At 48.9% G+C, this 26,327-nt stretch overlaps 1 protein-coding gene across 2 annotated transcripts in view; it reads left to right on the forward strand.

Moving 5' to 3' along the window:
• EPN2 (epsin 2) overlaps window positions 1–26,327 on the forward strand; it is an 83,538-nt gene that overhangs the window by 15,760 nt on the left and 41,451 nt on the right. For both annotated transcript variants that reach the window (XM_054708836.1, XM_054708837.1), the window contains exon 2: window positions 23,781–24,550. In XM_054708836.1, the coding sequence (XP_054564811.1) occupies window positions 23,956–24,550 (595 nt within the window). In that variant the 5' untranslated portion in view covers window positions 23,781–23,955. The remainder of the gene's footprint in view (window positions 1–23,780; window positions 24,551–26,327) is intronic.

Consider the following 26,327-nt stretch of genomic DNA (forward strand, 5'->3'; position numbering starts at 1 on the left):
ACGGGATGTTTTCCCATTTTGTTGTGTCTTTTTCAGTCTCTTTTAATAATGCTTTGTAATTTTCAATATATAGGTCTTTCACATCCTTTGTTAAGTTTGTTCCTAGGTATTTTATTCTTTTGGTTGCTATTGCAAAAGGAATTGTTTTTATTCATTTCTTTTTCTGAAGTTTTGTTGTTGATATACAGGAAGGCAATGGATTTTTACACATTGATTTTGTATCCTGTAACTTGACTATATTTGTTTATTGTTTCTGATTTTAATATGTTCTGGGGTTGTAGCTGATTTTTTTTTAGTTGTGGAATAATCTTTATACAAAATCTTGATTTAGGTTGAATTTTATTAGCATTTATGTAGGATATAATATTTACTGTGGTAACCATTTTAAAGTTAAAAACCCAGTGTCATTAGTACATTTACAGTGTTGTGCAATCACCATCACTGTCTAGTTCTAGAACTTTTCATCACCCCACAAGGACACCTGTGCCCACTTAGCAGTCACTCCCTACACCCCTCAGCCCCCAACCCCTGGCAACCACTACTCTGTTTTCTGTCCCTATGGCTTTGCCTGTGCTGACATTTCACCGAATGGAATCATGCAGTGTGTGGCGCTTTGTGTCTGGTGTCTTTCACTTAGCATCGTGTTTTCCAGGCTCTTCCTGTAGTACCAGGGTCAGGACTTCCTTCTTTTCATGGTTGATAATACCTGTTGTGTGGCTAGACCACAATTTGTTTATCCATATATCTGTTGATGGATACTGGGGTTGATTCCTCTCTTGGTGATTGTGAGTAGTTGCTATTTTAATTTAACTCATCAGTGCTTTGAAATGTGGTGACGTGGTGCGTGGTTCAAAAAGAAAATGTTAAAAAAAGAAAAAGAAAATGTCACGTATGTGGGAGCAGGAGGGTGATTTACTCTTGATGTCATAGATTTTAACACACATTTAAAAAACGTACTATTGAAGTGTAGTGTGCATCACAAAAGCATACAGTACATGTTGTCAGGGTGGACGTGCTCAGAGGTCTCTTCTGGTTGTTTTGTTTTTGGTGGCCAGGAGGCCTGCTTCATAGCCTGACTTCTGGGGGACAAACCCTGCCCTTAGATCTGAGAGAGCACAGCGGGTTTGAGGGTGCTCAGGCCTTTCTGAGCACCCGCATCGAGGGAAGTGCGTGGCAGGCTCTGGGACTGTGCTCCCTTCTAAGTACGGGCACAGGTTGGGTGTTCTGGGGCTGTCGTGTCGGTCACGACGGAGGAGCTTGTTTTCCAGAGCCGGAGCCAGAGGCATTATTCACATCGTCCGTGAAACAGGCTGAGCCTCGTGTTTTCATGACAGCTTCGAAGGGACTCCGAATGGCGGGTTAGATACATTGTTACCAGTGAAAAATGAAGTGGATTTGATTGCATGTTTCATATGCAGGCATTGATTTTCATTAGGGGGTTATTTCCAGCAAGGAGTTTGCAGGCAGTCCTAAGTAGCCCCGTGCTGACTTGGGGGCACCCTTAGCAAGGCTGCGAGGTGGGCTGAGAAGTGGCCCTGTGCCACTTCTCGGGTGGGTATGGTCACGGTGTTGGGGAGCATACTCTCCTCGTGGAGGGCGTGAGGGAGTGTTCATCTCGGTCCCAGGACAAGAAGAATCTTCTGCTGTTTATCCCTGCCTCGCACTCCAGTGATTTTCAACTGGTGTGCCGCAAGCATTTTTAAAACATGCAGTACCTGACTATTTAGTCTGGGGACTGACCTCTTTTCCCTTAGATTGCTAAATTAAAAAAAAAAGAAAGAAAAGTACAGCCAACACAATAGTCTTCCAGTGTGAATGAATCAAAATTATTCCTATTTTTTTTCAGATCAGCAAAAAATATAATGTATTCTTTGGTATGCCGCAGAATTTTAGTAATGTATGTGTGCCATGAGATGAAAAAGGGAGAAAAGCACTGTGGACAATGAGCCCTCTTTGCTTTGACCACCGGGAAGCTCAGCTCAGAGCCGTAGTTCTAGTGTGGCCTGCACTCTAGTCTAACCTTGTTTGCTGGCTTTGCTTCTCTATTTTCCCATCTGTTTCCCTGTTGCCTGTGTTGTCATTTATTTGCTTTTCGTTACGTAGCAATGCAGTGGGTTTCTGTAAGCTCAGTAATTCTTAACTTGTCTACTTTACTTTAATCAGAATTACCTGGGGAGATTCATGTTTAACGTGCCAGTGCTCGGTTCCCACCACCTTAGGTTTTCATTGTTCTGGGATGGGCCTGAGCATAAGTATGTTCCAAAGCTCCCCAGAGAGTCAGACCAGTGTCTAGGGTTGAGAACCGCTGCTTTAGGCCATTTCACATATTTTTAGCAACAAGCAAGTGATAAATAGATGAAAAAAAAAGGAGCCTGGTAGGATAGTCGACCCAAAGTACAGTGGTCTGAGTTCAGAGAAGCTGAGTAAAGAGGATTGTGTAGCTTCCAGTGGTTTTCTGGGTAGTGGAGCCCGTGGGAAAGCTCTGAGGGGCTCCTCTCCTTGGCCAGAACCACTGAAGCCTCAGCTCCTGGACTGGGGTGGGAGGAGCGGCTAGAGGTTTTGCTCTGAAGGTCTCGGGCCTGCTTAGTGGTAGTGCAGCTTTGTAACGAGATCTCTGGCTCTGTAAGTCCCACTCTTAGGCCTAACACCATTTGCTATAGAATGTAACTACAGGGAAGAAGACCCAGTGTGTAAAGAAAATTGAACACATGGTCGTAGCAACTAATCCAATACCTCTTGCACTTTAAAAAAACACTCTCCCTGCTTGAAAGAGAAAGCAGGAAATTGTGAAAGAAAACACATTCTTTCTTGATTTAAAAGCATATATTTTATTGGTAGAAGAAAATGGCGATAATAAGCACAAGAAATCACTGTGTAACCTGACTGCAAGTCTTTAGTCAGATTTTAACATTTGAAGAAAGCAAAAAATGTTTCTTTAAGAAACAAACCAAACCCACCCATCACCTCAAAAAACAAACCAGATTCTTGCCTGGCTGATGTGGCTCAGTGGTTGAGTGTCGACCAATAAATCAGGAGGTCACAGTTCGATTCCCAGTCAGGGCACATGCCTGGGTTGCAGGCTTGAATCCCCAGTGTGGGGCGTGCAGGAGGCAGCCGATCAATGATTTTCTCTCATCACTGATGTTTATCTCTTTCTCCCTTTCCCTTCTTAAAAACAAAAACAAATGAGGACTCCGAATTGTTACAGTTTGGTTGGTCTGAAAGGCAATTTCCTGATTGGTCAGAATGGAGCTGCTCTGATTGGGCGGTGAAGACGTTGATGGCGGGAGGGGGGAGATATAGCTGCACAGCTCCAATTGAATGGGGAAGTCTCAGTCCTATTGGTTGAAATAGGAGTCCAGGACTCCTTTATAAGGCTGGCTCAGATGGCAGGAACACAGGCAGGCAGGAGATCAGTGCAGGCTACTCCCAGAAGTGCAGTTTTCGTGAGAGGCCTCTGTGTAGAAATGGCTGCTAGACTGTTAAAATTGGAGCCCAGCTAGCCACCAGGAGCCCTTAGTAGGTGTCTTTTTTCTCAGGGTCTATACCCATGATATGTTAGTCTAGTAATTTCCTTCGGGGGTCCTTGGCATTGGTGCTTTGCCTCCCTGTGAGCAGGTCCCCGATTCCCTGCGCATTGGTGTTAGGCCCACCTGGCTGGGCACAGAGTCAACTCCAGTTAAAAGATAGCACCTTCCCACAAGACCTCCCGCACCCCCAGGAGGGCAGTGGTCCTGCTGTGTTCTGTGTGTAGTGCAGGGCCTGGGAGTGGTGAGGACAGACTTGTTAAATGAGGTTTGTATTTATGTACCATCATTCACTACCAACTGGTGGATATTTAAGAAACCCTTTCAAATAGAAATTTAAAGGCCACTATGAAGGACCTTTTTTCATTTGGAAGAAAAAATTTGTTTAAAACTAGAAAAGGGAAAACAGATGTCTTCTTTAAAAGAAAAACTCATTCTTGAACACATTAGCTTCTGAATCAGGCTCTCAGAAATAAGAGACTTTTAAAAAACCAACTGTCTTGTGAGGCTTTGGGAGTGTAATTTGTTTGGACTTGGTCAGCTTAGTTCTCTCCTTTCAGTGGATGAGGTGGAAATAAGGTTTTGCTGTTGTTTTTGTTAAATGTGAATGCAGTGCCTCACTCACTGTGTGGCATCTTTTGGGCACTGAGTCACAGCAGAGGGAGATTTCCAGACAAATGGATACCACCTCTTTGAGGACCAAAGCCTTTCCTCTCCCCTCGCAGCTTTCGTTTTTCCTCGTCACACTTTCTCTGTGTCCTGCTTCCACAGAGGCCGGCTGGCGCACTGGCACCTGGTTAGGAAGGCGGCTTCCAGGTGAACGGCGGAGGTGTGCCTGCAGTGAGACGATGGAATTCTTCCCAGTGGGCCTCGGTCCTCGCCTCCTGTCCCCCCAACGCAGGGAGGAAGAGTCCGAGTTCTCTGTCCCTCCCTGTTTGGCCTGTTTTCTGGCTTCACCTCTCACCACTTTCTCTCTTCACTTGCCAAGCTGGGTATTGGAACACCTTTTGCCTGCTGTTCACCCACCTTGGCTGTTTCTTTGCATGGCCCTGGCCTATATGTACCCTTTAGGCTTCCATTGTCGGGTATCATCCATCTGAGTGTTTCTGCTCCCCGTGGGCTGTCTGATCGGTACGCATCCCCCAGCATTGTGCCGCTGTCCGCAGGTAGCAAGTGCTGAGCACATGCTTGCTGCACAAGTGACTGCTCAGGGCTTCTTGTTCTTGACCTTGCCCCTGATGATAGATCAGAGAGACAGGCCTGCTCAGGGCTGCACTGGGGAGGGGGGGCAGGAGGGGGAGTTGTGCAGGGGAGAGAGGTCCCGGCAGGCCAGCTCACACCAGTTGGATAGAGGGTTAGATGGGTGTGTGGGCAGCTAGGGAACACCATTCGCAGCCTGCCAGGTGTGAAGTCTGGAAAGGTCACACACAGGATTGTGTGGTGGTTTCTGGCTTCTGGCTGTTGGTGCAAGGCTTTGACGCAGATTGACAGGAGGAAGGAAAGGCAGAGCTGACCTGGCTGGGGGCTCATCCGTTAGAACGTCGTCCCCATGCACTGAGGGTGTGTGTGGGTTTGATCTCTGTCAGGGCATATGTAAGAATCAGCCAATCAATGCAGAAATAAGTGGAACAACAAAACGATGTTCTTTCTCTCCCTCCCACCCTCTCCCTCTCCCCTCTTCCTTTCTCTCTCTCTCATAATCAGTAAATAAAAAGTTAAAAAAAGAAAGAAAAGAAAGGCAGAGCTGCTCACTGCACTATTGTCTGAGACTGTTGGCCAAAGGCTTTTATGTGGCTTTGGTATTTTTTTTAATGAGCATGGGACTTTTTTAAAGTAATGCTCTTTGAATATGCACTGCATCCACGTAGTTCCAAAATGAGAAGATATTAAAGTGTAGTTTGCGAAATCTTACCGATCACCTCTGTTCTCATCTTTTCCATCCCCCCTTTTCCCTAATACTCCTTTTTAGTAGTTTGACTGGCTTTCCGATGTTTCTTTGTGCAAATAAAACACACAAATTTACATTCTTATTTCTTCCATTTTGTAAAATTAAAGACAGCACACTGTACATGTACACACTGTTCAACACTTGCTTTTTTACTTACCGATGTAGTCCAGAGATTTCCCATGTCGGTGTGTGGGGAAGCATGGACACTCTCTCTTCAGCTGTTAGTATTAGGAAGTTGTTCCTCATTGGGAGGAACAAAAGTTGTTCCTTTTTGTTTTATTTTATTTTTTAAATTTTATTGTTTAAGGTATTACAAATAGTAGTATATATGTCTCCCCCCCCCACACACTGACCTCCCCCTGGCCTCCCTAACCCCCCCGCCCCCCGGCACTCGCGTTTTGTTTTAAATCCCATCACCTCTACAAAGGCATTTGGGCATGTTTCCAACATGCTGTTTCCTAACATACCTGCAAGGAGTCGTCTTCCCTCGGCACTGTCTCCCGCATGTGCAGGGGGATCTGTAGGTAGCATCCCCCAGGGACATTGCTGGGTCAGAGGGCAATCACATTTGTGATTTTAATAGATTTTGCCAAATTGCGCTCCACAGGGCGATTCCATTTTGCACTCCCACCAGCACGTGTGAGGCATTTCCCCACAGCCTCACCAGCAGGTGTAGTCAAACATTTGGATTGTCGCCAGCCTGACAGGTGGAAAGAGTATCTCATATGGTTTTATTTGTTGTTTATTTTTGTTAATTCTCACCCGAGTACATTTTTTCCATTGATTTTTAAAGAGAATGGGAGGGAGGGAGGGAAGGAGGAAAGGAGAGAGGAATAGAAAGAGAGAGAAAAAGAAATATCGCCTGCACGTGCCCAAGTGGGGCCAGGGATCGAACCTGCAAACCAAGTACATGCCCTTGACTGGGAATTGAACCTGGAACTCTTTGGTGCTCAGGCCAACACTCTAACCACACCGGCCATGGCTCAATATAGTTTTAATTTGCATTTTTCTGAAGTGTGAGCTGATCGTGTTGTCATATGTTTAGGGACCATTTATACTTTTCTGTGGATTTTTCTCTTAGGTTATTGGTTGCTTATTTCTCAATTTTTGTGAGTGATTCATATTTTTGGAAGGTTAGTTCATTGTGTTATGAGTTGTTAATATTTTTTCAGGCTAGGAATTATTCTCATCTAGTCAGATTCTTTTTATTTTTAAGTAGTCAGATTCTTTAGATTACCTCCCCTCCCCCCCCAGTTTCCTGTGTTTGAAGGTTCAGTCTGTGGCCTTGGGACAGAGTCTGGTCCCGGTTGGGACAGAACAACACCATGGCTTTCTTCCAGGATTTTAAGTAATTGGCCACAGACATATTTTCAATGTGAGCGTACAGTAGCATGGATGTGTTTGAGTTTGTATTGTTACATGATGCTACGTATCTAGTGTGCGGTCATCATAGTCCTTCATGGACCCAGGAAGATGGAGGTTCCATCTTTTTTTGGTTGTTGTTAACTGCTTTATTAATATATAGTTTATGTACCATGAAGTAAATTTCACTTTTTTGAAATATACAGTTCAATAGTTTTTAGTGTATTTAAAGTTTTTCACCCATCAGCCTAATTTTATTTTAGAACATTTCATCACCCCAAAAGGAAATCTTGTACCCATTAAGCAGTCATTCCCTCGCCTTTTCTTCCCCCAGCCTCTGGTAACTATCAGTCTACTTTCTCTCCCTCTGGATTTGCCCAATTCTGGACACTTAAACAAAATCATATAATATGTGGCCTTTTGTGTCTGGCTTCTCTCACTCAGCATACTGTTTTCAAGGTTCATTCATGTTGTAGCATGTATTCATTCTTCATTCCTTTGTAAGGCTGAATGATATTCCATTGTATGGCTACATCACTTTGTATTTACCCCATTCGTCTGTTGATGGACAGAGCTGTTCCCCATTTTTGGCTGTTGTAAATAATGCTGCTAAGAACGCAGGTTTGTGTGTAGGTGTGTTTTCTTTTCTCTTGGTGGGTAAGGAGGCTTTCATCATCACCACATTGGGAAGGGAATGTGGAGAATTGCACATTGGCTTTTTTATTTTATTATTGATTTTTTTACAGAGAGGAAGAGAGAGGGATAGAGAGCTAGAAACATCGATGAGAGAGAAACATCGATCAGCTGCCTCTTGCACACCCCCTACTGGGGATGTGCCCGCAACCAAGGTACATGCCCTTGACCGGAACTGAACCTGGGACCCTTGAGTCCGCAGGCCGACGCTCTATCCACTGAGCCAAACCGGTTTCGGCTGCACATTGGCTTTTAAAATGTGTGACAGAAAATGACACACTCGCTTCTCTCTCAGTTTATTGGCCAGTGCCATGACTGACTTCAGAGGGATGAGAAAATGCAGTTTTGTCACAGGCCCTACAGGAGGTGAACTGGAAATACTTATTTGGTGAATAGAAGTAATTACTACATAGGCAAGAAATGGACGTTCCTGGGACCCAACAGAGTGATTCTGTATGGACAGGTCACTGTGAAAGGGCTCACTAGTTCATTAGTGAGGTGGGAATGCCAGGGTAGAAATTATCTAGAACTAACTGTTTGACCTTGAGAGCTGGTTGGTGGAAAGACCTCGAATCTTTCAAGGAACAGCTTAGAAGCGTGTGAGATATTAGAGAGGAAAGGGGCAGCCCCATGGAGTAATATTAAATTGATTAAATTGATTTAGGACTGGGCTCCTCTGAGTTTTCACAGGGGCTTTGTTCAAGAGGGAGCACAGACCTCACCCAGCTCTGCGACTTGTTCTGTCACTCATCCTCTCTCTTCACCTGCAAACGCCTCCCTGTAGAACTCAGCACATCATAGGCGCTGAGCACATAGAATGACTGGCAGCTTGGTCACTGAGTGAGGCCCGGCCTTCCCTGCGTCCTTGGATCGGGTTTCCTGGTGGAGCACAAATGTGCTGCCGGCCTGCCCTGTTCTCACGGCCCGGTTCTCCCCAGGGTGGCTGACGAGGAGGTGGTGGCACTGACATGGCCGGTGAATATTCCAAGGCAAATAAACATTTTCCTCAGCCAGTGGCACAGAATTTCTAATCTGGAGTGCTTTCTGGGTCCGGAGACGCTGAGCAGATGTGTGCACGCGCTTGGTCGGCCGTGCTGGAAACACAGCCTTGATTATTTCTCTGAACAAAGCAGGACAAGGGCAGTGTAAACATTACTTGAACAGAAGCATTTGGCTATTGGAGAGAAAACCAAAAGGAAAATAACAACTTCAGTGTTTTGGGAGGGGGTTGTGTTTTGATATTTAGCAGCATTCTCATTTTTTAAGAATTAAAAAAAATTATATGGTATGAGAACTTCTGTTTGTTTCTGCTTATTAAAGTCGGTGTGAAATACATTCAGAAATTCCGTACCTGTCAGCTTGTTCTTGTGTTCTTTTGTTCTTTTGGAGGAAGTGGTGGGAGACAGCAGGGCCTGAAGAGGGCTAGTCAAAAGCATGTGGACAAACGCGGAGCCTGTAGTAGAAGTAAAAAAGGTTGCCCTCCAGTTTACCCAGCTATTGCATGTCTATTATCCGTGTGCCTCACAGGCCACTGTTCCCATTTCCCAGAGGAGGAAACTGAGATTCATCCAGGCGACTACAGAGTGGTGGGGAGAGCAGCCATCTTTACAGAGTCATTTTTAAACTACAACTATCTTTAGGCCATGTTTTATATTCCATAAGAGCATTTATGGAAGTTGATGAGAGCATGGAGAGGCGCAGAGAGATTAGGTTAGGGAGGCGGATGCTTCTCGCAGGTGGGGGTGGACTTGGTGCCCTGTGAGTCATTCATTCCTGTGGCAGATGTGTACCAGGCGCCGTGCCAGTCCTGGAAGGCAGGCAGCCGTTCGGAGACAGTTAGAGCCTCTGTTCTCCGAGAGCCTGCAGTCCAGAGGTGGTGGGGGGAAGGAGGGAGAGGTGGAGAGAGAGCCGGAAGCCCCGGTGGCAGCAGGTGGTGGCTCCTCCAGAGGATCCCTGGAGGAAAGGGGAAGGGGCTCAGGTGGGAGTTGGGGGTGGCAGGTTCAGTTTTGTCCTGAGATTGGGGGCAGAGCTGGTGTGCCACGGGGGTGTGGGCCATCATGCAGCAATCTGAGGCCTCCCCCAAAGGGCGCCTGTGCCGTCTTCACTGGCATCATTAGGACAAGGCATGGTCTCCAGCCAACCCCTGCTGTGTACCCAAAAGCAGGCTCCTCGCCATATCCTCTGGACCCTTCTCTGTCCCTGTGATCATCACCGCTCCCAGAACCTCTCCACTTGCTCTTCCCCTGCACGGCTGGTTCTGTGTCTCTGCCACATCCCTGCTTCTTGGACTTTGTTGATGGAGACTCGCCTCCTTCTGACTTGCATCCTCGCCCGTTCTCCACTGCTGTCCACGGTCCTCCTTCCTTCTCTCAGAGGGACATGCTGGGCCCAGCACCCTCTCCACCCTACATGCCAGTGGCACCAGGCCGTCTCCACTGTCCACGCCTGTCTCCACCACGTCTGTCTGGAATAAAACTGCTTATTCTGCCTCTTTCTCCTGAGATCTGCACACCCTCACCACCTCTACTTTCTGTGAAGGCTGCCTGTGTCCTCCTGGCTGCTCCCACCCCGTCTTGCCCCATCTCACCCTGACATTTTGTGGTCAAGGGGTTGATTCTCTTGCTTTGTGTGTTTGTCTGTCTCCTGCCTTTTCCCATTCCCCTGCTGCACTTGGATTCAGGGCCTCGTCTCTTCTCATGACCTCAGTGTGGGCTTGTAGGTGGGCTTCCTGTCCCCCTCATCCTGCCTTTCCCACAGTCCTCACCCTGCTGCTGCTCGACCAGGGTTTCGGAACTACCGCCCTGACAGCCTCCTTCCTCTGCTCCTAAACTAAACAAACCAGTTTCAGTAGCTTCGCCTTTCGCAGTAGTTCCTAAAATAACGTTAAGTCCTACACAGCTGAATGTTACTCATTTTAATAGTTCTTCATCCAAAAAATGCCATAGTACTTTCACAGTTCCTCAGAAAGCTAAACACAGAGTTATCCTCTGACCTAACAATCCCACTGCTCAGTATCTACCCAGAAGAGCTGAAAGCATATGCCCACACAAAATCCTATATGTAAATGTTCACAGCAGCGTTATTGATAATGGCTGGAAAATGGAAACCACCAGATGTTCTCTACCTGATAAGTGGATAAATAAAACGTGGTGTATCCATACAATACAAAAGTATTCAGATGTGAAAAGGAATGAAGTACTGATATAGTACAATACAACATGGATGGGCCTTTAAAATATGCTAAGCGAAATAGTGAGACACGAGGCTATTGTATGATTTCATATATGTAAAATGTTCAGAGTAGGCAAATCCATCGAGGCAGAAAGATTCGTGGTTATCAGGAGCAGAGGGAAAGGGGCACGGGCAGTGACTGCTAGCCGACGCAGGGTTTCTTTTGAGAAAGAAAATGGACAGTGCCTGGAACATAGGAAGTCCCTATAAGTGCTAGTTGTTATTATTATTTGGAGGCTATGGCACAAATCTTGCCAAGTCCAAATTCTTTAACGTGCAGCCCAGCCAGACTGCTCCTGTCCTTGCACCCCCATACACCTCGCTGACGGGTGCTCTGCCCGAGTGGTCTCCTTCCCCGGTGGACTGAACATCCTCTCCTTCTTCACTGGCATTGCCTTGGATGCACCTGACGCCCTGATAGTCTCGAGAGCTGCCTGGAGCACCAGTGTGGAATCTACTTTTGATGTCCTGTGTGAGGTTGTCCCCCAGTCCAGACTGACAGCCCCATCTTGTGTTTCCTAAATCCCTGAGCCTGTTGGCATTGTTCTTCATGCACTCACATTTAACGGCAACTAAACCACTGACATGTCCTTGCACTATAATGATAAAGTGGTGTTAGAAAGCAGGACAGCAAAAACATTTTTAAGATGCATGGCAGAGCCTGGACAGTATGTCTCAGTGGTTGAGTGTGGACCCGTGAACCAGGAGGTCACGGTTCAATTCCTGGTCAGGGCACATGCCCAGGTTGCAGGCTGGATCCCCAGTAGGGGGCGTGCAGGAGGCAGCTGATCAATGATTTTCTCTCATTGTTGATGTTTCTCTCTCTCCCTCCCTCCCTCCCTCCCTCCCTCCCTCCCTCCCTCCCTCTCCCTTCCTGTCAGAAATCAATAAAAAAATATATTTTTAAAAAAATTCAGGGCAGAGAGCATATATGTACTCTAAAAATGAGAAATTCTAGGAATGCACTCTAGAAAAACATGGTGCACGTGTCCCAAGACACACATGTACACACACCAGCACTATTCGTGATAACATTAATCTGGAAATGGTCCAGATGTTGATCAGTGGGAGGATGAGGGGAAAGTTGTTAAATGTGAACATAGGCAAATGTTACACAGAAGTGACAGTGGATGAACCACAGCTGGCTGTACCTAGTAACATGGCCGAGTCACATAATATGGAGCGACAGTGCAGGTTGTGGAAAACCATATATTGTTTAGTTTTACAATACTGTCTTTTTTTTTCTTTATTGATTAAGGTATTACATATGTGTCCTTATACCCCCATTGCCCCCCCACCCCCCCACACATGCTCTCACCCCTCCCCCCCTGGTGTCTGTGTCCATTGGTTAGGCTTATATGCATGTATACAAGTCCTTTGGTTGATCTCGCCCCCTTACCCCCACCCTCCCCTACTTTCACTTTCATAAAATTATTATTATATTGCCGAAACCGGTTTGGCTCAGTGGATAGAGCGTCGGTTTGCGGACTGGAAGGTCCCGGGTTCGATTCCAGTCGAGGGCATGTACATTGGTTGCGGGCACATCCCCGGTAGGGGGCGTGCAGGAGGCAGCTGGTCGATGTTTCTCTCTCATCGATGTTTCTAGGTCTTTATCCCTCTCCCTTCCTCTCTGTGAAAAACCAATAAAATATATTTTTAAAAAAATTATTATTATTATTATTATTATTTTTAAAGCAAGGGACCAAAGAATCCTGAACTTGAGCCGTTTTCCTGGGGTGGATTTGGGGGGGAGGACCCCTTGTGTATGTACTGTGCTCATGCTCTAGGCCTTGAGAGGGCCGTGGGGTCACAGGTGCTCATTTTGTTTGTGCCTCTCATGTAGTTTGCACTTACGCTTTCATATGTACCCAGCAGAACATAACGAAGGGCAGAAAACCGAGAAGCAGCAAGAAGACAGGGCTGGTCATGCCTTTTTTGGGGCAGATTCTGACATTTAAGAGTAAGAAGGAACATTTCCTGCTTATGTAGCCAGTCAGTGTTGCAGAGTAAATAAAACATGGGCATGCCTCCAGCAGAGGAGGGAGGAGGGAAATAATGTTTTTATTCTGTACCAAAAAAGGAAGTTTACCTTTCAGCATGGAAACTTGTTTTTCCTGTGGTGTTTCAGATGACAGCTATTTCAAAGGAATGCAGGTTTCTTGGGTTGTTCAAGTTGATGTGACTGATATAGTAGAAGTGTGTGTGACAGCCAGAGAGACACCATTTTTTAAGGATGTGAGTTCTGAAGAACACACTTTAAAAATAGTTTGGAGTGTCTGTGGTATTTCAGACTCCACCTGGCTGGTTTCATTGTATTTCCAGTCTGTAGGATCTCACCCGTTTCCCACTGAAGCTTTCTTTGAAGAGCAGTATAGGCTCTTTGCTTTTGTCAGCCCCCCAGGAAGGAGCCAGGCAGGCCAGGCTCTGGTCCCCATACAGCACTAACCTCTCCAGGCCTCGGCGCCTGCACACAGGCGAGTCCCGGGCCCTGAGAGCCCCCTCATCGTTGCCCCTGCCCACTTGATTCGGTGAACTGGCGGGGCAGCACTCGCCTGTGGCAGCTGAGCAAGGTGAGCTTAGGACATTGCTTCTCTGCCACCTCCTGGCCTCTTACATGTCTAGGCAAGGAGGCCCTTTCTAAAGGCCTGCAGACTCAGCAAGGAAAATTCACTGTTCTTGAGACTTTGAGTGCTGGGCTTTTCTAAAGCCAGACAGAATAAGAAATAGGGATTAAGAGGATGGGACCAGAAGCCAGAGGTCTGGGATCAAATCCTAGTTCTACCACTTGCTGTCAATGTACCTCCTCTGCAAAATAAAGATAAGTATAATAACTCTTTGTAGGATTGTTATGAAAATTTAGTGAGTAGACTTGTGTGAAGTTCTTAGAGTGTGCCTGGCACATCACCAGAGCTCAGTTAGTGCTGGCTAGCTTCTGGTTAGAGAGCCTCTTATGTTTTACGCTAGAGGCCCGGTGCATGAAAATTCATGCACTGGAGGGGGGTCCCTCAGTCCCGCCTTCCCCCTCTCACAGTCCAGGAGCCCTCAGGGGCAGGAGGCGACGCCCCCATCACACCTCTGCTGCCGCCACTGCCGGCAGTGCAAGCCTCAGCCGGCCCTGGTTACCTGAGCCTTGGGCAGCCGCCATCCGAGGCTTGCCTGCGCCTTGGGCTGGCCCTAGGCAGCTGGGCAGCCACATCTGAGGCTTGCCTGCGTCTCGGGCCAGCCCTAGGCGGCTGGGGGGCTAAGGGGAGACACCGCCATCTTGTGGCTGTGGGCGCTGCCATCTTTGAGGGCGTGGCAGTCAATTAGCATATTCCCTCCTTATTGGCTGTGGGCGCTGCCATCTTTGTGAGAACCTGACAGTCAATAGCATATTCCCTCTTTATTAGATAGGATTACCTTCTAAGTCAGTCCTGTTATGATTACTAGTGTCTGAGATCTTTCTTGGGAATTTTGGCCAAGAAGGAGAAGAGTGGAAATGGTGACCATGTTTAACAGGTTATATGTAGGCGCAAACTGGGAGGTGATTTCCGTCCAGCAGGCTCAGAAAAGCTCATGGCTTGCCTCAGGTCACCCAGCTGGAAAGGCAGGATGTAGACCTATGTGGTCAGAATAAGAAATATCCACATCAGCCTTGTGTGCTGCCCAAGCTTGGCTGGCATTGCTCCTGAGCCCAGGCTGTTAGGGTGTCAGTGGTTTCTGCTCCGTGGCACGTGTGCTGCCCTGTGGGGCCCAGGCTTTGGTGGCTCTTCGCTCCTGTGGGAGCATTTATTAAGCAGCAGTATAGACAGTCCCTCCCCCCCGCCCCCCCGCCCCCCCCCCCCCTCTGGCAGTGTGTAGTTGGGCAGGCGGTTGGTAAGTGGGTATAGCAGCTGTTTTTGACTCAGTGGCTAGAGACCAAAGGGAAACGAGCTGGGAGAAGAGCCCGCAGGGTGTTAGCGTGGTGGTCTCTCAGTAGACAGGGTGAAGGAGAATTGTTTTTATTGTCTTACCTTTTTGCCTCTGTGTCCATTCACTCAGCACATGTTTATTGAGTGCTCAGTGCGCACCAGGCTCTGTTCTGGGCACTGAGGAGCTGGTGGTGAAGGCAGGCAGGGCCCTGCTCTTACAGCGGCATGCAGGCACCGGAGAGAAACAATGGACTGAGCATAAGCAGGAAAACGGCCAGTAGAGAGAAGGGCTCTGCTGACGAGTAAAACTGGCGATTTGATGGAGTGGCTGGTGGTTCCCAGGAGGTGATGTGTAAACTGAGACCTGCCTGACAAGAAAGAGCCAGTCGGGACGCTGGCTGCAGGCGGAGGAAGCAGGTGCTCAGAGTGAGGCAGGGCAGTTGGTGTGCGGGTCCCTCTGAGGTGGCAGCGAGCGGAAAGGAGAGTGCAGCACGTTGGTGGCACATGAGGAGTTCACCTTCAGGTCTCTCCTTCCCCAGGGCACCCCAGCGCCCCCATGTAGGATGACTTGGCTTATCCGTTGACCTTTTGCTGAGGTGAGCCTGGCCTCTAGTCTCTGGGCTTGGCTCACCACCCTGTGCTGCTCAGTGTGGGGTTGGGGACCAGGTCACCCTGTGAGGATTAGGGACATCAGACATCACTACCTGAGTCCGTGGGGGTAACTCCCTCAGCTGCCCACCGAAACCTGCCCTGTTCCTCCACAGCCGCCATCGGGAGGGCCATGGCTTTGGTTGCACACTCTACAGTGTGGAAGCACCTGTAAGGTTTCTTCTGGCAGTGCCTTGCGCTCCTTTTGAGAAAAGTGTTAGGTCACTGGTGTGCCTGAAACCAAGTCCCTGGGGTCCTGGCAGAGGGGATCGCGGCTCCCACCTTCTCTCAGTGCTCTCAGTAGCCCTTCAGGAGAGGCTGACAGCCGCCCTCAGCGCCCCAGAGGGACCAGCCTGGTCTGGGTCAAACAGAAATCCTGGGCGGTCTAAATGTTCCCATGCAGCTCTGCAGTTTTTTCACATGCCTCATGCTGGAAAGTTGTACTGATCACATTTCCATTGCGGGGCCTGCCCCGTGGGGCCGGGTGTGTGTGTGAAGCCATCAGGTGCCCGTTCCATGGTTCCCAGTCCTGGGTGGCATCACCATCTGTCATTAGTGGGCATTTCTAGTAGCTGAGCCTCGGAGCGTTAGAAATGGAGACCCTGCCCCAGGGGTCACACACAAGCTGCCATTCTTGGAGGAGGAAAGGGTTCTGAGGGGTGCTCTTCATACTTCCACAGGCCTCAAGGGAGCCCTGCCCTTTGGCTCCCACGGAGCCAGCCCCTGGGCCAAGAGAAACATGCCGCTAGGCTTGGGCTAGAGTTCTCCCTGTGGCGGGGCTGGTGCTAAGCTCGGGCGCTCCGTGGCCCCTTGGAGATGGCAGAGAATTGAGCCATTGTGAGAAAGGGGGTCTTGGGAATTAAGGACTTGGGGAGACCATCTGGTTTACCCCATGATTTTAGAAGAGCCTGGTCTCTGGCTGCCTGGTGCCTGGCCCAGCGGTCACAGTGCTGGACGTGGACCCCTGGTCCCTGTGTCCTGGTTCTGTGCACTCTACCACAACACGTTGTTGGCTTTTGAGCAGGGTTTGTTAAGAATGCGGTCCATGACTTGTCATTTGCAAAGCTACTTTGAGGAGTAGCAGAGAGGTGGGGTCATGAAAGAATTGTCTTTCCTTTATGACGTGGTTACGCACCACAGCTATCAGGGTGTTTGATCCTTGACCCAGCGAGGGAGGCCTAGCCCATCACACTCCCATTTCCTGGACTGGTGGACTGAGGCTCAGTAACTACATTACATGGCAGGAGTGGAGCTGAAATGGCAGAACTAGGTCTTCTGGTCCTGGTGCTTGCTTTATGGGACCTTTAAAAATGACTGCACTTTAACACCTGTGTAGGCTGCTCTTCCGGAAACTAAATGGCCGGCCCGTTTGTAAAGAAAATTGGAATTCCTTATGTGTGCTTTCAGTCATGGATTTCTGCTTTTAGACAAATGAAGAACAGGTAAAGTTATAGGAGATGTCTGAAACCTGTTTTGAACTGCCCTGTGCTTGTTCCTGTGACTGCTGGGTCCTGGGAGGAGCTGCCCAGGCGGCTCTTTGTGGGGAGATCTGCCTTGTGTGAAGGGTGGCATTGTCCAGCATGGGGGCAGGGTGCTTCCTACCTGGTCAGCCCCTCACAGTCCAGCCTCCACGCATCCACCTGACCACAGGCTAATTGACACCCCCTCGGAGCTCTTCTGCCCCAGGGAGGGAGAGAGCAGAGTGCATGGACAGTTTATTGTCTACAAGTCAAGTCTAAAATATTGGGTTTTCTTTGAAATGTTTTAAGCATGTACATGCAGTTTTTTAAAGCCCACTTTTTGGATAGTGATCTACAGTTGGATTCTCTACCCAACAAGAAGTCATTGAAATTTGGATGCCCCCATTCAGTTAGTGAAGAGGACATTTCTTTCCCTTTCTTGGCTGAATCTTACTGTTTTTCTGGAGTGTGTAAAGGATTTTCCCCCCTTCATTCTCTCGCCTGCATGAGGACTAATTATAAGCTCTGTTATTGCTAGCTTGGCTGATGCAGAGTCATAATAGTCCTTTCTCTGGAGGCTGAGATGACCACTGTGGGGAAGAATGTGGCAACTGTCCATATTGTCCTGACTAGACTGTTGTCTTTTGGAGAGTCAGCTCAGGCTGGTCATGTGAGCTGAGGTCTCAGCCACCCCTGACTGAGCTTCCTTGTGATGGTCGTGGTACCCTCTTCTCCTGTAGGAAGATGGAGATGTGTCCTCACTCAGGGGCTGCAGCACAGGAAAATGAAAGCCAGCTAATCGAGGTTTGCAGAGTATTCTCAAACTTCATGTTGATGTGTGTCCTATAGTGACATATGCCTACAAATCATGTGAGCTTGGTAAGCGTGTTATGTTCCCTACATGCTGTCCCCAGTTATTGTGTGTCTGGGGTTTGAATAGTGTCCCCAGGCGATTCTGGTATGTGTGGTCAGTGGGCCCAGTGCTGTAGGAAGCAGGCAGGGGGCCGTGTCCCCTCCCCACAGCTCTCCCTGTCACCTGCCTGGAGGAAAATGAAGTGTATGCGAAGTTACAAGAGGCTGCCAGAGAGATAGTTTGAACAGCTATCTGGGCTGAAGTTTCAGTTCAATACATTCAGCAATATTTATTGATTATGACTGGATTGTTACAGTCAATATTGATTGACCTGTGACTTAGGTTTTGGAGGCAGGGAGAGATGATTATTGCTATTCCCTCATCACTGGTCTTGATCCTTGATCCCTGAAAAGCTACTGTCAGAATGTCCTGTCGGGTAGGGTGCACATCTTCGCAGCACACGACCAGCCGTGTGCCCTGGCGCCACAGAAGCTCAGCAGCAGAGAGACATGTTGGCTCTGATCAGGGCCCATCCGCGCTGCTCTGAGCCAGAAAAGCCTCTTTTTTCCTCCTGTTATGGGCACTCTGAGTTTAGCAGGAATTTCCCCAGCCAGCTCTGGAAGCATATTTTTTTAATGGAATTCTTCTTGTCTCAAGGCTAGGGGCCTCATTCTAGCCTTGGAATTTTTTGTTTGTTTAGTTTTCTTCTGCTTGCTGATTTTTAGTCTATTTTCAGGCTCCACTGTCTTTTAAATTCTTGTATTTTCAAATATCCCAGAATTTTTCTTCCCCAGCTTGACCCTGCAAATGTGGTGATTCCGCTGTTCCTTGATGGGCGTCATCATAAGCCACACTCAAAAAGAGCCATGACCCCAGGCTGAGCCTGGGGGTGCCTGGGCCATGGGTAGGTGTGTCAGGAGAGCCTGGCTGCTCCCCTCACTTATGCACAGGCCCGCTGGAGGCTCGGAGGCAGTCAGTGCTCCCGTTGTGTTTGTTGTTTGGCTGTTGCCCGCTCTCCTCCTCCCTGGGTGCTTTGCACAGAGCTCACGGTTGCAGGTGGTAGAAACGTACATTGCTGCTGGTTATAAGTGGGCTTGTGCAGCTGAGAAGTGCAAGGAGACGTTCAAAGGATGGTCTGTCTTGCTCCTTCTGGCTGCTTGCTTGCTTCTGTGTCAGCTTCAGACTTAGGTAAAGCCTGGCCCTGTGGTGGCTCCCGCAGCTCAGCAACCCTGCTGGCTTCCTGGTAGTTTCAGAGCCCATCCAGAGAGGGAGGTCCGCAGGCGGTTCAGTCTGGATTGTCCGCCGGCCCTTGTTCTAGCCACTATGGCTGGGGGCTCGTGGTGCTCCGACTGATGGGGTCTGAGCGGGCCTGCTCCTGGTCACTTCCCCTCTGGAAGACCAAGGCTCTTTCCAAGACAAGGCAAATGGATGTTGCACAGGCAGAAAGAAGAGATTCCATTTCTAGTAAAGATTCTTTGGCTTAAAGAACCTTCCCTTGTCCTGGGGACTAACTGTAGAAAAGTGAGTGTCTGAATAGTGAATCGTCTGTGGCTTTTGAGATGGAGTCTCCAGAGCTCCCAAGGGCCTTTTGGAAGACCCGGCAGAAGTGCACAGGGCAGCTCCCTGCACCGCTGAGAGGTTCCTTCTTCGCCTTTGGTTAGATTTTATCAAGTCATTGTGGTTACCAGTAGTTATCTCATGTGTGTCAGTCATTTTGCTGCCTTCACTCAAAAAAATCTAAAGCTGTAACAATTGTGTAAACTCACTTGCTTCATTCACCACTTATGGTAAAATCCTTCTAAGTAATCCTATATAATAAAAGCCTAATATGCAAATTGTCCCCTTGACTGGGAGTTCGACCAAGGGGAGGGGCTGGTCAGCCAACTGCCCACGGTCCCTCCCCCCGGCCGGCCCCGCAGCAGGCAGCCAGGGGAAGGGAGGCCCTGACCGGCAGCTGGGAGCTGGCAGCTGCTAGGGACCCTACCCGTGCACGAATTTCGTGCACTGGGCCTCTAGTACCTGAAGAATTTTTGTGAGTTTATTTGAGCCAAACTGTCGACAATTGCCGAGAAACAGAATCTCAGTGGATTGGGAGAGTGCTCCAGAGAATGGCAGTTTTTCACCTTGTTTTATGCATTGCAATCGAAGGAGGAGATGTAAGTGGGTCACATGAAATCCACTGGTGACAGATTAGGGAGGCGGGAGAAAGCAAAGCGGAGATTGGATAAAAAGTAAAACGATAGGCACATGCTTCCTTTACTTAGGTGGTACAGGATAGTTAGTCAACAATGAACACGGTAACAATAACAGTGAAGGGATTTATGGTCTCTGTTCTGGCTGGCACCCAGGTACATTTGGTTGTGCCCCAACGGAGGAGGGCGGGAGGGAGTTACAAGTTACTCTGACATTTCATAGGCATGTTATCTTAGATGCAAAAGGACAATAGGCTCAGGTAAAGTAAAAATTGACCTTTTCAGGGAAAATACAGGCCTAGGACATGACTACCCACCATAACTGCTTTTAGTTGAAGTTTTAATTTCAGACATCCTTTGTGGTTACTTTAGGTCTTTAAGTTTGCAAGACTGCCATGCAGGCCTTCCCCGAGCTTGTCAGGTTAGCATGTAGCCCCTTTTGCCCACAATAGAAATATTTCTAAAGGCATTTCTAGTTCCTGATGTCCTAGTGGCATTTGTCCCTTCAATTGTCAGCATATAGTTTATGAAAATGAGTCCTGCCACATTTTTTCTTTTAGTCTATATCTTACAAAGTTTATTTACCCTTCTTGTTTTGACAGTGTCCCCACCACTACCCTCCCCATATCTGTCTTGGAGGTCCTAATAAATGGCTGCATGTTTGTGAACTTATCATATTTCCGCACGCTTGAGTGAAGAGCCCAGAAGGTAACAAGTTACCCTCATTTTAGTTACTTTTGCATGTACATTAGTTCAGGCTCAGCAAGTTGGAGAAAAGAAAACTGGCAAATTGAGAAGGCAAGTGGGAAAGTGGAGGCATTCATTCAAAAGAGAATGAGAACAAAACACAATTCAGACTCTGGAACTGACACCGTGTGTGTATTTGAGGATGGTGTGTGTTTGGGGCTGGCTTTTGGGAGGAGATACCTGGCAGATGTTTTTGGGGAGGGGGAGGTGTTTACTTACTGCCCAATCTGAGATTGAGGGGGCGATGTTTTAAAAATGGAAAAACCGAGGTCTGAGTAGGACACGTGCGACACAGCCACTTGTCCAGGCTTCAGCCTGGAGGAGCCTAGGAGAGCTGAGCCAGGCTGGCGCTGCTGTGGTCCCCCAGCCTACTCACGTGTCACAGGTTCTCTCACAGATGGAATTGGAAGGCTTTTTGTTGTGTGTGTGTTGTTGTTGTTTTTTTAATTCTCACCTGAGGATATTTTTAAATTGATTTTTAGAGAGAGAGAGGAAGACATGGATGTGAGAGAGGAACACTGATTTGTCGCCTCCTGTACGTGCCCTGACTGGGACAATAGGCATGTGACCTGAACTGGAATCAAACCCGCAACTTTTTTGGTGTACAGGATGACACTCTTACCAACTGAACCACCCGGCCAGGGCGGAATTGGAAATTTTGATCTGCAAAGATTTGGGTGAGACGGGTAACCTAAGAAACCATGAAAATGGTTTCTCAAAGGTGCCTTTGGGTGTTTTATCCTGTCAGGAATTTCTTTTTCTTTTTTTTTTTTAATGTGTTTTTATTGATTTCAGAGAGGAAAGGAGAGGGAGAGAGAAACATCAATGATGAGAATCATTGATCAGCTGCATCCTGCACGCCCCCTACGGGGGATCGAGTCCACAAGCCGGGCATGTGCCCTGACTGGGAATCGAACCCTGACCTCCTGGTTCATAGGTTAAATATAAACCACTGAGCAATGCCAGGCCTATCAGGAATTTCTTATCTCCAGATCTCAGCCTTCCCACATTTGTTAGTCTCTTGTCTGTAGCTTGAAGAAAATGGCAGGCAGCCATTTGTATTACATAAACTTTATATATATTTTTTGAATATAACAAGCATTTTATTAGCTTTTTCTTTCTTGAGGCCTATTTCAGAGACTGCTAACAGATGTCTCTGCAGGTGGAGCCTGTGAGGGCCGCCCCTGCCTTGGTCTGCAGCCCATTTCTCTTCCCAGCCTGCATCTGTCAGCAGGAGTACCCTGACCTTGCTCACAGGAACTCTGCCCTCTCTTTCTACCGAAGGCCTGGGAGACTCCGTGGGTGCCCTGGCTGCACCTCATGGCCTCTCCTACTCTTCCTGGGAGGACACCAGGTCCAGCTGTTCTGGTCCACCCCCAAGGCGGCAGGACTAGAGAAGGGCAGCAGAGCCCAGCGTACCACGTCTCCCTCAGGAAATTGTGGTGTTTTGTGTGTGTTTTTGCATTATATTGTCAACCATTTGGGGCCTTTTACCAGGATGGTTTGCTATCATGCTTAACTGAAGCTGCTTTCATACCTGGAGGAAGGTGATCCCAGCTCTACCTGCTTCTCCTTGAGAAGTGGGACAGTCTGACCTGCTGCGCGCCAGATGGAATAGAAAGGAAGTGCCATGTTCCTGGCACATCGCACAGCCCGGGGTATTAAGTACCTCCGAACGTTACTGCTGGTTTTGACGAGTGTGCTTTAATCTGGGAGATGCTTATTAAAAATCAGAGTCTTTTTTCCTTTTCGAGGCCCACCCCATCTCTGCCAGCACTGACTGTTGCTGTGAATGAAAACAATTAAAATCAAGTGTGCAGTTCACTGTGAGAGATTCCATGCCTGGTCCTTTGACAGACCTGAGCGGATTCGGGAGAGCCGCCAGGTAGTGGAGAGGCAGAATATCCCTGCCTTCAGCTGGAGCTCTGTTCTGTGGAGCCAGAATTCTTGTCATATTGGAGAGGCCGCATTGGCCAGAGCAGATGTACTGATGTCACCAGGGTGAAATTTTACGAGCTGTCTTTCTTATTTGTATGGCAGCATGTGATAAGTGATCGCTGATTGCATATCCCCCGCCGAATACCTTTTGTTGACTTACTCTTTCGACTGCCCATTGCCTTTCTGGGGCTTTTGATAAAGGTGGGAGTCATGCATTGTTTGTCTGGCAGGAGCCTCGCGGCAGCTTGATAGAGAAGCGAGTAAGGGCACGAGGAGGGGAGAAGGGAGGAGGGCTAGCCTGGTGGTAGCCTTAGTCAGCTCAGGCTTCAGGTTCCTTATCTGTAAAGGGGAAGAATAATCTTTATCCAAAAGGTTGTCATGAGCATTAGTGAGACAGCCTGGCCCGAGAGGCGCAGCAGGCATAGGTTGGGGATGTGGTAGTGGGTGGTTGGGGACGAGGCAGTGAGTACGGGGCAGTGGGTGGTTGGGGACGAGGCAGTGGGGACGGGGCAGTGGGTGGTTGGGAACGGGGCAGTGGGTATGGGGCAGTGGGTGGTTGGAGACGGGGCAGTGGGGGGTTGGGTGAGCCCGTTAATGCATAACCATGAGCCTCAATTTTCTCCTCTGGAAATGAGGGGGTTGGGCTAGAAGCAGATTATTTCCGAGCTGTATTATACAGCTCGGGCCAGATGCTGGAGACTCGAAAGTCCAGCTATGCTCTGGAAGAGTAGTTGGGAACCTTTATCAAAAGTCAGGAGAAAAGGGTTGCTCATGGAGAAATCCCTGGGCAGTTTTAAGCATGTGGACCAAAGCCAAATGTTAAAGGTGTAGATAGGCATTTTGGGGTAAAGATATACTGAGATGAGAGGCTTTCTTATTCCCAAAGATAATTTAAAACCAGTCAGGACCAACCTTCCCCAATTTGCTTCTGTAGTTGGCTTTTGCTGTGCAATGAAAAGACAACCCATAGAAGAGCCGTTCCAATGGAAGCCTTTTGAAAATAGAAAATAGTCATAATGTTTACTTCTTTTCTTCCAAAGGCTTAAACTTTAATTTAAATTTTACTCAATATTAACCTGTCATACTGATTTTTTAGTTTTGAAAGAAAGATGGAATCTCTTTCATCCTAGGGAGGCTGGAGTATATCCAATTGTGCACCCTCTCCCTCCCCCCCCCCCCCCCCCCCCCGGCCCACATGCCCCAATACCTGCTGTTCACCGAAGTGTCTGCACCGAAGCCGCTGCTGTCTGAGGCGCTCCTGCACAGTGAGTGTTTTTCTTTCTTTCTCTAGGTCATGGCTTCCAGCTTCTCAGAGCTGAGTCTCCAGCAGAGGAAAAAGAAATGACTGTCGGGGGCCTTGCTCCAGGTCTGTTACGGAGACTGAACCTTCGCAGGGGGCGAGCTTGCTCAGGACAGGAGAGTTTCTCTCTTTGAAGGGCTTTGCATTTGTTACAAAGAAAATAAAGATGACGACTTCGTCAATCAGACGGCAGATGAAAAACATTGTGAACAATTACTCAGAAGCAGAAATAAAAGTGCGGGAAGCCACCTCCAATGACCCCTGGGGCCCGTCCAGCTCCCTGATGACCGAGATCGCGGACCTGACCTACAATGTGGTGGCCTTCTCGGAGATCATGAGCATGGTGTGGAAGCGGCTCAATGACCACGGCAAGAACTGGCGGCACGTGTACAAGGCCCTGACGCTCCTGGACTACCTCATCAAGACGGGCTCTGAGCGGGTGGCCCAGCAGTGCCGAGAGAACATCTTTGCCATCCAGACCCTGAAGGACTTCCAGTACATTGACCGCGATGGCAAGGACCAGGGCATCAACGTGCGTGAGAAGTCGAAGCAGCTGGTGGCCCTCCTCAAGGACGAGGAGCGGCTGAAGGCTGAGAGGGTCCAGGCCCTCAAAACCAAAGAGCGCATGGCCCAGGTGGCCACCGGTATGAGCAGCAACCAGATCACCTTTGGTCGCGGCTCCAGCCAGCCCAACCTCTCTACCACCTACTCGGAGCAGGAGTATGGCAAGGCTGGGGGATCGCCAGCCTCCTATCATGGCTGTGAGTAGTGGAAATGCGCCTCACCCTTTGCCAGTAGCACTGGGCAGCAGGTGGGAGGTGCCCCTAGGCTGAGCGAGATGGTGCATCATCTCAGCTTCTGGCCGCCTGGACAACAGTATTCCTTCGTCTGCATTGAGTTCCTGTTACAAAGGGGCTTTCGGCCTGTGGCTGCCTTGGCTCCAGTGTCTCCAGAGCCTCTGCTTCCGAGGCTGCTGCTGTGTGTCTAGGCAGGACTGCCTTCGGGGGAAGGGCGGAGGCAGGCCTCCTGTGTCCCGGGGAGGGCTGCGGTGAAGGGCTGCCTGCCGCGCACACAAGGGGGAGTTGACGGTATTTGGTAGCTGGGAGGAAACAGGTGCCTTTTCTGGATAATCTTGTTTCTTTAATCTCATATCCTTGTTTTTCTAATGATTGGGCTACAGGTCTTCTGACCGGCTCAGTGCCCTTTCTGCTTTGGCATCACAGGGCACGAGATGGTATGTCTCTGTGTCACTGAAGCGGAGAAAGCAAGGCCTCCGCAGGTGTTCTGTGGGCAAGGGCTCCTTTTCCCACCTGCAGACGGGAGGTCGTGGTGGTTTGTTGGCATGGCTGGGTCTGAGCTGGGCGGGCTGCTGTTTCCTCATTTTGCATGTCGGATCACCCTTGGCCCAATGTTCAGAAGCGGTGGCAGGGATCAGAAGAGGAGTTCAGGCCTGATGGAAGCTGGCCTCTGTGAACAGCATGGCATCCTGGCTGCTCACTGAAAGTGGTCCCGGGAATCGCTCCTCGGCCTTCACAGTGCGGTGTAGAGACAGGGGGCCCAGTGGCCTGCGGGGTGGGCTGCAGCGGGGGGTGCAAAAGTAAAAGTATAGGTCCCCATCCTCTTCCTTCTGGAGTCAGTAACACTTAGGTCAGCATAACAAAAAACTTTTAAAGAACGTGTTAGCAGACCCTTGCTTAGTCAGTGGTCTGCTAACATTTCCTGCTTTTGCAGGGTTCAGTTTGACATGGCACAGCCACCAGTAGCATTTTGAGATGTGTCAAGTAGGAAATTTGCATAGTAAAGTCAGACTCCCTGCCTCTAGAAATTGTAAATTATTGCCAAGCTGGGAGAGGTTAGCGTTTTCTTGTCCCGTCAGTTCCTCACTTAGTTTGAGCTCTGCTTAAGCAAAGGTTGTGACCTTCATGAAAGCCTGCATCTTGGAAAAAATATAACCTGCACCTCCAGAGTCCAGGCGAGGGTGCCCAGAAAATAAAGATTGCCCTTTAAGAGTGAAGTTGTTTGTTTCTCTCAAGTTACCTCTCTCCATCCTCCAGAAAGGCCTCCTCTGGGTTGAACTGGTCTCCAGGCCCTTGGCTTCCTCTTGGGAAGTGGCTGTAGTTGTGCTGTGTGGCCACGGGAGCTGCTCCTCTCTCTACCCGCCCTTTGCAGTCGTTGTTCTCAAGAAGCCAGAGGCTACAAAGCGCGGGGCTGGAATAGTGCTGTTTCCTCAGTAGTTTGTAGGATGCTCCAAGGGCAGGGGAGGTCCTGGAGGGTGCAGGTGGGTGCCTGGGCGGGGCCTCTCATCATAGGTCCTGCCGGCCTTCCACTGGGCTGCCTGCTGCTGCCATGTCCCAGCTCGACAGTTTCTGGTTCCCTCAGACCTTGAGCTTGAGCAGATGTTCAGGGTCAGAATGCAGTGGCTCAGCAGGCTGTTGACTGCCTCTGAGAACGCCAGGCAGGCATTGGCCTCCGCTGGAACCTCTGCCACTCCCTCTCCCTCTAATGGCCTGTCTTTTTCTGTGTGTGTGTATGTCCCTG

The sequence above is a fragment of the Eptesicus fuscus genome, chromosome 20 (assembly GCF_027574615.1).
Source record: "Eptesicus fuscus isolate TK198812 chromosome 20, DD_ASM_mEF_20220401, whole genome shotgun sequence".
In the NCBI taxonomy this organism is placed as follows: domain Eukaryota; kingdom Metazoa; phylum Chordata; class Mammalia; order Chiroptera; family Vespertilionidae; genus Eptesicus; species Eptesicus fuscus.